Source organism: Apium graveolens, chromosome 9 (assembly GCF_009905375.1).
Source record: "Apium graveolens cultivar Ventura chromosome 9, ASM990537v1, whole genome shotgun sequence".
Taxonomy (NCBI): Eukaryota; Viridiplantae; Streptophyta; class Magnoliopsida; order Apiales; family Apiaceae; genus Apium; species Apium graveolens.
This window is the reverse complement of record NC_133655.1, coordinates 110,883,946-110,896,196: the sequence shown is the minus strand read 5'-3', so window position 1 is coordinate 110,896,196 and position 12,251 is coordinate 110,883,946. Positions and strand designations below refer to the sequence as shown.

General features: G+C 42.2%; 1 protein-coding gene across 1 annotated transcript; it reads left to right on the top strand.

Moving 5' to 3' along the window:
- Positions 1-4,233: 4,233 nt before the first annotated feature.
- Positions 4,234-5,960, top strand: LOC141685485 (uncharacterized). The gene is made up of 3 exons (XM_074490581.1): positions 4,234-4,877; positions 5,063-5,192; positions 5,445-5,960. Exons 1-3 carry the CDS (start codon positions 4,234-4,236, stop codon positions 5,958-5,960), a joined length of 1,290 nt encoding a protein of 429 aa, XP_074346682.1.
- The last annotated feature ends 6,291 nt before the right edge of the window (positions 5,961-12,251 follow it).

Below are 12,251 nucleotides of genomic sequence, written 5' to 3'. Positions count from 1 at the left end.
TGGTTTAGAAGATTGGGAGAAACCTCTTTGGTATTGAAAATTGGAGTATCCTATTCTAATTAGAAGATTGGAGTATCCTATTCTAATTAGAAGATTGAAGAATCCTATTCGATATAGAAAATTGGGGAATCCTATTCTAATTAGAAGATTGAAGAATCTTATTTCATTAAGGAGATTGGAGAATCCTATTCAAGAAGAATGAAGAATCCTATTTGATTTAGAATATTTGAGAACACTATTCAGTTCAGAGGACTTAACCAGGAGCAAATCTGAGGAGGATCGAGAGGAGAACACTTCAAGAAGAAGGCATTACTACCATGAGCTAGTCATCGCCGTTAAGACGATTCCTCGAGGTAACACTCGACTAGTTTTGTTATGTTTTCCGTTAATTGTTTCTGGGACTTGTGCAGGAAGAATATTGTGAAAGAGATTTAGCACGGAGGAGACCCCCACAAATACTTAGAACGCGCCTTGATAAAGATATCTGAGGCACAGGAGACTTCCAACATATTTCAGGAGAGTTCGCTGATTGGACACGTCCGTCCCTCTAGGACGCGTCCTCCAGGTAACATTTAAAGTTCCATATTAATTGTATTTCTTGCAGGTAGGAAACCTTATCTGGGAAAAATCTCATGATTTGCGAAGCACAGTATCACAATCTATTAAGGCACGCCCTCTGCGTGTGAGACATTCAGTGGAAAATTGCCTTCCCAGTGCGCGCCTCTATGGAAGTTTTCAATGAAGATGTCTTGATGATCAGATGAGTCATAGTCAGTACTTGAAGAATGGCTCGACTAGAACTAATTCATTGTCTTTCAAGACGCGCCCTTTTCTTTAAGGCGCGCCCTGACAGAAATATTGAGTGTGAGATGCCATTTATTGGATGACACTTCGTGAGACGCCCAAGAGATGTTTCTACATGAGATAATTTCTGCATCCCTTGAGCTTTGTAGAAGATAGAAGCCTTCTAAGAATATTGATCTTTGATTTGGTTTAATTATATGAAGATTCTGTAGAAGACCCTTGTCGAGGTGGATGCTCCTCTGACAGATGACGCACCCTCCGAGGATGATTTTCCTTGACGAGGTAGATGCTCCTCTTACAGAGGACGCACCCTCCAAGGATGATTTCCCTTATCGAGGTAGATGCGCCTTTTACAGATGTCGCGCCCTCCAAGGATGATTTCCCTTGACGAGGTAGATGCTCCTCTTACAGAGGACGCGCCCTCCAAGGATGATTTCCCTTGACGAGGTAGATGCTCCTCTTACAGAGGACGCGCCCTCCAAGGATGATTTCCCTTATCGAGGTGGATGCTCCACTTATAGAGGACGCGCCCTCCAAGGATGATTTCCCTTGTCGAGGTGGATGCTCCTCTGACAAAGGACGCGCCCTCCAAGGATGATTTCCCTTGTCGAGGTGGATGCTCCTCTGACAGAGGACGCGCCCTCCAAGGATGATTTCCCTTGTCGAGGTGGATGCTCCTCTGACAGAGGACGCGCCCTCCAAGGATGATTTCCCTTGTCGAGGTAGATGCTCCTCTTACAGAGGACGCGCCCTCCAAGGATGATTTCCCTTGACGAGGTAGATGCTCCTCTTACAGAGGACGCGCCCACCAAGGATGATTTCCCTTGTCGAGGTGGATGCTCCTCTTACAGAGGACGCACCCTCAAAGGATGATTTCCCTTGTCGAGGTCGATGCGTCTCTGACAGAGGACGCGCCCTCCAAGGATGATTTCCCTTGTCGAGGTGGATGCTCCTCTGACAGAGGACGTGCCCTCCAAGGATAATTTCCCTTGTCGAGGTAGATGCTCCTCTGACAGAGGACGTGCCCTCCAAGAATGATTTCCCTTATCGAGGTGGATGCTCCTCTGACAGAGGATGCGCCCTCCAAGGATGATTTCCCTTGTCGAGGTGGATGCGTCTCTGACAGAGGACGCGCCCTCCAAGGATGATTTCCCTTGTCGAGGTAGATGCGTCTCTGACAGAGGACGTGCCCTCCAAGGATGATTTCCCTTGTCGAGGTAGATGCTCCTCTGACAGAGGACGCGCCCTTCAAGGATAATTTCCCTTGTCGAGATGGATGCGTCTCTTCCAGAAGACGCGTCCTCCAAGAATGAATACCCTTATCGAGGTAGACGCGCCTCTTACAGAGGAAGCTCCCTCCAAGGATGATTACCTTTATCAAGGTAGGCACGCCTTATATAAAGGGCGCACCCTCTAAAAGTATATGATTGTTGAAGATCGTAAAGGTTTTGAGTTTGAGTTAAAATGAATCACACTATTTGTGGAAAAGACGAGATCAACGATTGAGAGTTATGATTTGACAAGGAGCAAGAAATCAAATATGGAATGGTATTGTGTTATTGATGGAAGAATCACTCTCACCAACAAAACACGTCCTCCTTTCATCAAAGATTATTTATTATTTGAAGTTCAGAGAACTGGTCTTTTATCCTGGTTATGCCTTCCCTTAGAGAGCGCCCTCTAATAATGACCCTTTCTGTTTAAGGCGCGCCCATGAGAAATCAATATTAGGATGAAAAAGTTGGAGAAAACTCTCAAATCTTCGTTAATGGATTATGCTTTTTCAAGGTATGTGAGGTGCACACTTTTGTACAACTTCTCTTATTTCTTACGCCGAGTTAGCTCATGTAAGCTTAGAGAAGTTGTGCATAAGTGGTAAACCTCTCTAGACAAACCAATATTATAGCTATAAAGAAGAGAAGTGGTAGAGAGTGACAAATGTTACATTGAGGGGTGTGAAGTTGTTGTATAGATTCAAGAGACGCGCATTCATCCAAGCCGCATCCTATCATGTTCAAAGAAGAAATAGAGCAGGATGAAGAAAGAGGAATAAATAAGTTCGTAAGGGCATACCCTCAAATTGGTAGACGCTCATACAAATTTTCAAGTTTGCTAGGGGGGTTGAAAATTACAATCCCATTTTCAATAGCATATGGAATTTGGGGGGTAGTTGTTATGCCCAAAATTTGGTATAAACCTTATTCGGGTCAAAACCGGGTCAATTGGTCAGAATTGGGATTTTGGTGCCTAAAATTAAGGAAAGATAAGGCATCTATTTTATCACAAAAGAAGAAGGCGCGCCCTACAGATATGGGGAGGCGCGCCCTTATGCATACGAGAAGAGTAATGCAGATGCCTTACATAATCAAGGCGCGCCCTCATTGGTGAATGAGGCGCGCCCTATTGATATATGAAAAAAGTAATTCAACTGATTCTTAGAGTTATCCCCTAAGGTATTAGGGCGCGCCCTAAGTGAGAAATATAGCCTGGATGGGACTTTAACATGGTTACTTGGACGGGTTCTTTGGATGATTCAAGGAAGATGGAGAATTATTATTACTAACTTATTTGGTGCAGGTACTCTATTGAAGAACTCCTTCCTGTAGCATATCTACAGGAAAGGCGGTGTCCGTGGTCAGAGACCTCCAGGGGTATGCCTGGACTGAAGGCCTCCTCCTGTAGTCAATGGGTGTCCTCATTGGGGATGTGGGGTGAAATCTGGTGTGTGCTTTGGGAGCTCTGTCCTTGTAGTCAACGGGTGTCCTCGTTGGGAGACTTTGGAGTATCCTGCACTTTGCACCCAAAAGCTTGGGATCACTTGTCCTGCAATCTGGTAGGGGCTCCTTATCGGGGGACAAGGATGCGTCCAACATTTGGGGTGAACCACGGCTATACCTGCGTCCGTGGACTAGAGAAATAGCTGGTAGCGGAGGGTTATCCTTGGCCAGGGAGATGCCTTATCCGTGAAGTCTCGAAGCCGCGGACGAGCCTTGGGCCTTTGTGGTTGGGCCTCATCGGCGGACATTCCTAAAGCTAGTAGAAGACGGTTTCCAGTAGGTTTCCTACTGGGCCTCGGGATAAGAAATCTAAGCCCATTAGGTTTCTTGTTCCCCAAGAACTACGTGGGCTTGATCCCCTATAAATAGGGGTACGTAGGCAAATTTTAAGGGGTCTGAAGCGAGAGCGCAAAGGAGCCACCACTAACCCTAAGCAATCTCAGCCCCCAATAATCACCACCACCAAACACTGTTCATCTTTTCCGACGAATATCATTTATCGAATCCATCGATTACTGTTCACGTTTCCGACAAAGAACCACCGTCACAGATCTTGTTTCCGGCTACGAAGCTCAAATTTTGTTGTTACCAAATTCCTCCGTCAACACCATCGTTTGAACATTGATCCCAAGCATAAGGGGATCAGGCAAAAATGGAGAGCCGTGAGTGGAGAAAGGGTTGTAACTTGGCAGAAGAGGTAGAAAGACTCTTGGACGTCGGACTAATCAGAGAATCTTTTTACCCAGATTGGTTGGCAAATCCGATTTTAGTGAAAAAACCCAACAGTAAGTGGAGAACGTGTGTGGATTTCAATGATCTAAATAAAGCATGTCCAAAGGATAGCTTCCCTTTGCCAAGAATCAACCAGTTGGTCAATGCCATGGCAGGGCATGCCCTGCTGTGTTTCATGGATGTATACTCTGGGTATAACCAAATCCCCATGTACGAGCCCGACCAAGAGCATACCTCTTTTATTACTAATAGGGGGCTTTATTGCTATATTGGGATGCCGTTTGGACTGATCAATATTGGGGCCACTTATCAAAGATTTGTGAACAAAATGTTTAAGAGGCAGATCGGGAAGACGATAGAGGTGTACGTGGATGATATGCTTTTAAAATCTAAGAGGGAGGAAGATCACATAGCAGACTTGGCTGAGATGTTCCATATATTGAGAAAGTATAGAATGAAGTTGAATCCTCAAAAGTGTGTATTTGGCGTGGAAACAGGAAAATTCTTGGGATTCATGGTTAACCACCGAGGGATTGAGGCGAACACGAAAAAAATCAAAGCTCTGTTGGACATGAAATCTCCCACCAGCATTAAGCAAATATAAAACTTGACGGGAAAGATTGCGGCTTTGAATCGATTTATCTCAAAGTCATCGGATAAATGCAAGGAATTCTTTAAGGCAATTAAAAGGATGGGAAAGGATTTCATGTGAACCTCAGATTATGAATATGCTTTTCTAAATATCAAAGAGCGGTTGGGAAATCCTCCTATGTTGTCCAAACTGGAGGATGGGGAAACGTTGGTTCTTTACTTGGCGGTTTTAGAATACTCCGTCAGCGCGGTGTTGGTGAAGGAGGAAGGGAGTCACCAATCGCCCATGTATTATGTAAGCAAAAGGTTGCTAGATACAGAGACTAGATATACCAGCATGGAGAAATTAGTTACGCCCTTATCCTTGCGGCACAAAAGTTGAGACTGTACTTCCAAGCTCACCGAATAGAGGTTCGCACCGCTTTTCCTGTCCAGAATATTTTAAATAAACCAGAATCATCGGGAATAATGTTAAAATGGGTGATAGAGCTGGGACAATTCGATTTGGAATATTTCCCTCGTATAGCGATCAAGGGATAGGCGTTGGATGATTTCATACAAGAGTTTGACTCTGAAGTAGACAATAAGGCTATAGTGTTGGCAGAATCTTCCTCACAAGAAAATCATCCTGCTGATGTGAGAGAAGAGTTCCCACACCCTTGGTGGATCTTGCATGTTAATGGGGCTGTGAATAATAATGGAGCAGGTGCCGGGATTATTTTGGTCACCCCGGAAGGGCATCGTTCGATGAGTGCCATCCACTTTAAATTTTACATCACTAACAATGATGCTGAGTATGAAGCATTAATTAATGGTTTGAAAATAGCCCTGGAAGTGCGGATTGTGAACTTGATCGCTCAGAGTGACTCAGAGTTAGTGGTAAATCAGGTCAACGGAGGTTTCCAAGTCCGAGGACCTCAGACAGAGTTATATATGAGATGTGCGCAGCGTCTACTGGAAAGGTTTGGAAGTGCCAGGCTAGAAGGTGTACCAAGGGAAGAGAATAGCAATGCAGATGCCTTGGAGAAGATGGGGTCACAGATGGACAATGTCTAACTTGGGCAAATTCCTTTGGGGATCCAAGAAATCCCAAGTATTCTAGAGGTATGGGTGTTCCAGGCACAGGAGATCCCGCAAGAAAATTGGATGACCCCCATTCATAACTATATTCAAATAAGAGCTCTTCCAGAAGACAAGTTACAGGCTCGACGCCTTCGCTACCAGGCTGCGAAGTACGTTGAATATGATGGAGTATTGTATAAGAGAGGGTTTAGCCAACCACTATTATGATGCGTGGATCCGGAAGAAGGGAATTATATTCTCAGAGAGGTGTATATAGGTATTTGCGGCAATCACTCGGGGGGTGGTTCATTGGCATTGAAGGTCCTTAGACAAGGATATTATTGGCCGACTATGAAAGAAGATGCCTTCAAGTTTGTTCGGGCCTTTGACCGTTGCCAGCAATTCGCTAATTATTCCAATGCCCCGGCAACTTCTATTACTTCGCTGGCAAGTCCTTGGCCTTTTGCCATGTGGGAAATTGAACTCATTGGAGAATTACCCAAAGCCAAGGGGGGTGTGAAATATGCGGTGGTGGCTGTTGATTATTTTATAAAATGGGCGGAAGCTATGCCATTGGCCACGATCACGGCAAAGAAAATCAAAGACTTTGTCTTTAACTCCATAGTCTGCAGGTTCGGAATTCCGTATAAAATCATCTCGGATAATAGAAAGCAGTTCGACAGTAAAGAGCTAAGGAAGTTTTGTAAAGGCTTGGACATCAAGAAAGTTTTTGCCGCGGTCTATCACCCGCAAAGAAATGGTCAGACAGAAGCCATAAACAAGATTATTAAGCACACTTTAAAGGCTAAGCTGGAAGAAAAGAAGGGAGATTGGCTAGAGGAGATGCCCATGGTCCTTTGGTCTTACAACATGACTCCTAGATTAACCATAGGAGAGTCACCATTTTTGCTGACTTATGGGTATGAGGCTATGGTTCCCATGGAAGTAGGAGCCGAATCCCTGTGAAGGGCCTTGTTTGTTGAGGAAGATGCAGAAGTTAACCAAAGGCTCCACTTGGATTTGCTAGATGAAGCCAGAATGAACTCTCAATTGAATTTTGCTGCATATTAGCAGAGAATTGCAAGGTATTTTAATAAGAAGGTGAAGTTCGTACCATATAAGGTGGGAGGTCTTGTGTTGCGAAAAGTCATGCCAAATACCAAAATAGCTCAGCATGGGGTGCTTGGAGCTAACTGGGAGGGACCATACAAGGTCAAGGCTATACTCTAGAAGGGAACTTATCATTTGGAAGATTTGGATGGCAAACTTATCCCTCGGGCTTGGAATGCAGAGCACTTACGGAAGTATTATCAATAGGGTGTGGCTTTGGCCTCCTCGTTTCTATGATTAATTCCTATGTAATAGACTAGTAGCCTATAAATTCCTCCTAGCCTAGGGGGTGGTATACATGACTACGAGCCTTGGAACTAGCAGAAGGATAAAATTTCAAATAATTTTCCCACAGAGCATAGTAGCCATGGGACTGGTGTAATCTTTGCACGAGAGCGCATTATTAATGAAAAGAAAAAGTTGATTCATATTGCTTTGTTTTCTTAGCATATAAATTGTAGGGGAACTTTAGGGCGCGCCCTGATAACAGAGTCTCCTCATATATACAGAAAAAGCTATTTGTGATACATCAACAAAAGATGTTCATAATATGATGTGATAGTGAAATTCCATTATTAGGGAATATACCCTTTAAATCAGAAGTTATAAAAATTTCCTATCTAAGAAAATCTGTTAAAAAATGAAGACGCGCGTTATGATAAGGCGTGCCCAATTGGGGAAATACTATGTTCTAAGTTAACTTATGATCACGATGCAAAAAACGCGCCTCTATGGAAAGACGCACCTTAACTTCTGTGTGTTTATAAAATCTTGGCAAAAATAAAAGTGTAAGATTGTCTAGAAATAGCTAAAATAAAAAAACCTAGGTAAAACAAGGCGTGCCTTAATGGTGGAGGCGCCTGGTTTTGACTTTGAAAGATTATTATACAAGAATGTTTACTTTTAAGATGTGGCTGACCCCTTAAGGCGCGCCATCAATGTGGTATTTAGAAACTTTTTTGCAGAAAATCTACTTGTTAAAAGATAAATGAAACCTTAAAGCCATAATTCAAATAAAAAAGTAGCAAAATGAAACATAGTCATAACAACTTTGCACAGCATCAAAAGAGGGCTGGTTCCTCAAAGTATTAAAAGACTTATTTCAGATAAACATGATAATAAATTAGGGTGCGCCCTGATTTTCACCGGTTGGAGGAATGGATTGGAGAGGAATTGAGGGGTCAACCTTAGGCGCGTCCTTCTCAGGCTCGTCGGTAGGCGCGCCCTTAGCTTCCTCTAAGCCGAGCTCAACCCTTTTCTCTCGAATCTCCTTGTCAAACTCCCTTTTGAGTTCAGCCATTTTAGCTACGGTTTCTTCGCCAAACTTCTCAAAAGTGTACTCAAGATCATTTGCCACGAACCCAATCCTGTAGAAATGGAAACCATTGGCAAAAGCATCATCCGTTATAGTCCTCCTCACCTCCATCCAGCCGCTCCTTTCTTGATCCTCAAGATACTCTATCCTCGCTTTTGCTTCAGCCAATTCTACGTGAAGAAGTTCTGCCTTTTTGTTGGCTATTTCAAGCTGGGAAGTTGAATTTGCAACTTCACCTTTGAGGAAAGCAATTTCAGAATATTTGGCTTTGATATCTTTTGAATGGAGGAAGTCTTTGTCCTTCAAAGTATTTTTGAAAATATTGTTGTCACCTTGCAGCCTCTCATGGCACGCCTTCTCCTCTAAAAACTTGTCCACCATCTGATTAGAGTGGATGAACAGTTGGCAAGATGCCTTAATGGAAGGCTTGGTGGTGTCTTCCAAGCACATGGCTTGCCATTGCTCCACCTCCTCATCTGTAACATGGAGGTAACCCAAAGGACTAAGGGAATTCAGAGCAGTAGCAGATCCTGAAGGCGCGCCATTTGTCCTTGGCTTTTTGGGCGCACCCTATTTTTCGGTCAGATCAATGATTGGCCTTTTCAGAACAGGAGCAGTCTGAGAGACAGGAGTAGGAACATGAGTGGATGTATGGGCTGCAAAAACATATTTCCTTAATTTGGGCTTGGGTTTGTCGCTGGGATGCGTCCCGAATGACTTAGCAATTCTGGGAGGAGCCATTTCTGCATAAGACATGGTAAACATAAATGAACATTGCAATGAGGCGCTCCTAGATTTAGGGCGCACCACAAGTATCAAATTTGTCAATAAAGGCTTGAAAATATACAATGTACCGAGATGCAACAAGTAAAGATAAAAACAAGAATAAAATGTATAATATGAATGTGCAATCTATAACTAAAGAAAATGATACGAAAACAAAAAAGGTATAGGGATGACTAAGGGATATGGAATCGAAGATATAATATGATATGCGAGGAGTGAAGCTAACAAGAAATTTTACAAAGTTTTTATTAAGCTACGAAGACGCGCCAACAACAGAAGGCGCGCCAATGAGGCTTAAAATGATCAAACCTGAAGGAACCTCTCCTTGAAGGGAGTTGTCTTTTACTTCTTCCTCTTCTTCTTCAGCATCTTCATCACTGTCTAAGTCAATGGCACGAGAGACAAGAACACCTTTTTTAAATCTTATGAATCTACATCTAATCCCCACCTGGTCGAAAAGGATTCCAACCCGCATAAGGTTGGTCCTGGTAACCAATGTTTTTAGATTCCATCTCTCGACGACCACTCTAAGAAGGGCTTCTACTCGCCTTTTGGGCGCGCCCTCGAGTGCTCTTACCACTGGTTTGTCTAAGTAAAAACAATATTATGAGAGATAGAAAATAAATATAAGCTGATAAAAAGAGAACGAAGGAGGCGCGCCCTTACTTGGAGATGTGTTGAATCTAATTCTTATCCTGGGAATATCGTATAGATAGAAGAAATTTTCCTTCTAGCCTTTCTCATGGCTGAGCTTTCCAGAAGAGAAGCCTTTTTTGTTATATTGTTTGTCCGTGACCAGATAGTAGTATCCAAGGTCAGACTTCCTTAGGCTGAAAAAGTAGCTCACTTTGGCCATTGAGGGTTGAGAAAAACCCAAATTTGTGTAGAAAATGAATAAGGCAAGGACAAATTTGTAGTTGTTGGGAGAAAGTTGGAGTGGGGCTACATCATATAGCTTAATCACCTCTCTAAGGAAGGGGTGCAAGGGCGCGCCCACTCCCAATGAAACCAGCTTGGGACTGGTCACCATTCCGGGAATCCTGAAATTCCTTCCATTATTAAAAATATGGGGTCGCATCATGCTGAGAGGGCGCGCCCAGATACCCTCCATGTCATAGTACTCCATAAGCCACCCTAATTGTTCATCTGAACAGGCTGTGGGGAGTCCAACACATAATAGCTTCATGTGCTCTTTCCCGAAACGCTTCTTCACAACTTCGTTGCACGGCTCGAAGTCATTCCAATCGAAGTTCAACTCGCTATCAGATACTTCCCAATATTGGAAGGGGGTGGGAGAAGGGTCAGGAGAAGTAGAAAAATAAAAGGTGTCTTCATCAAAGAAATTCATTTCATCCCGAAGAGGTGATGCGTTCTCTTCAGACGTACCCTCTGATTGCTGAGGAGTGGGCGAACCCTGTGATTGTTGAGGGGAGAGACTTGGAGAAACAGCCCTGTAGGAGACCTTGGATGACCCTGCCCCAACATTAACACCAATTTCAATGCCCCTATACATATTCGCGTTCAAACTCTCCAACCAGTCATCGTCATCTAGTTCTGTACTAGCAGGGATTGGGGATCTTTCTTTTTGAACTAGTTTATGTTTACCCCTTTATTTGATTCAGAGGGATGTGGTCTTGAGAGTTATGTGGTGATTCTACCATTATATCACTGAATTTGAACTCTTCAACAAGGTGCGCCTCTTGTTCCAAGAAATGGGGAGTTCTGTGTGCGTCTGGGAAGTCTAGTTCGAAGGAGATGGGAGGGGGAGAATAGATTCCTAGCCTAGAGCAAAAATCCTTGAATAGATGAAAAGGTGAGGACGCGCCCTCGTCTTCCAGCTGTCAAGAAAACCAAAGAAACATTGAGGGCGCGCCCAATTCGAAAGAATGGGAGAAGAAAATATAAAGGAAACAAACAAGTAATAGAGGGCTTAAGAAGATAGTATCCCCTGTGTTGGGGGTGACCTATATTAACCTCCTCCTAAGGCACGTACTATGCTATGAAGGCGCATCCTATCAATGATAAGACCCATGTAGTCTAGTATAATGACTAAATGCTAAGATGTTGGAAGTAAGGCTGTCGAAAAAATTCGAAAAATCCGATATTCGTCCGAAAAATCCGCATTCGTATCCGAAATAAAGCGGATATTATTCGTATCCGAAATAAAGCGGATATTATCCGTATTCGAATTCGATGATTACGGATACGGATATAGGCATATTCGAATCCGATAATATCTGAATCTGAATAAATATATTATATTTAAATATTTATGTAATTTAAAATTTATTATATTAAATTTATAGTGTTTGTATGTGTATATAAACATATACACACACATATATAATTAAATATTATATTTATACAAATTTTATATAAATATAAAAATAGTATTGACATATATAAAAAATCATTTGAGTTCAACAATTTAAAGATAACAAATATATTGAAAAGATATATAAAAATTAATTTTTAATAAATTAAAAAGGATTAAATCACTTTAACTTTTATTTTATTTTTTAAAAATGAAATTTTAATTTTTACTGTATTTTTTAATTTTTTTTGAATTTTTAATATAAAAATCCTGACGAATCATTTAGTTTTATGATTTCATCGATTAATATAGTTATCAAATGAATTGTAATTAAAAATTCTGATTGAAAATTGGATTCAGATCCGGATATTATCCGTATCCGGATAGTATTCGTCGGATCCGGATTCAGATATTATTCTTCAAATATTTCCAGATACGGATATGAAATTTCGGATCCGGATACGGATATAGGTAGATCCGTATCCGAAATATCCATTTGACAACCCTAGTTGGAAGGTTAGTGGTTAAGATGGTGCGCCTTAAACGGCAAGGTGTACAGATTATAATGACACTACTGATAATAAAGTGGGGTGACACGCCTCATATAAATGAAAGGGCGCACCATGGACGGGTCTCACGGAATATACGCCCTTAGACTTAATTGAAAGTAGAATTATAAACGGTTGGAATTCCTAGAAACATAAATTTGAAAATTAAACCATATGATTTTGGATCTAAACCATAGAGATTGCAATATACA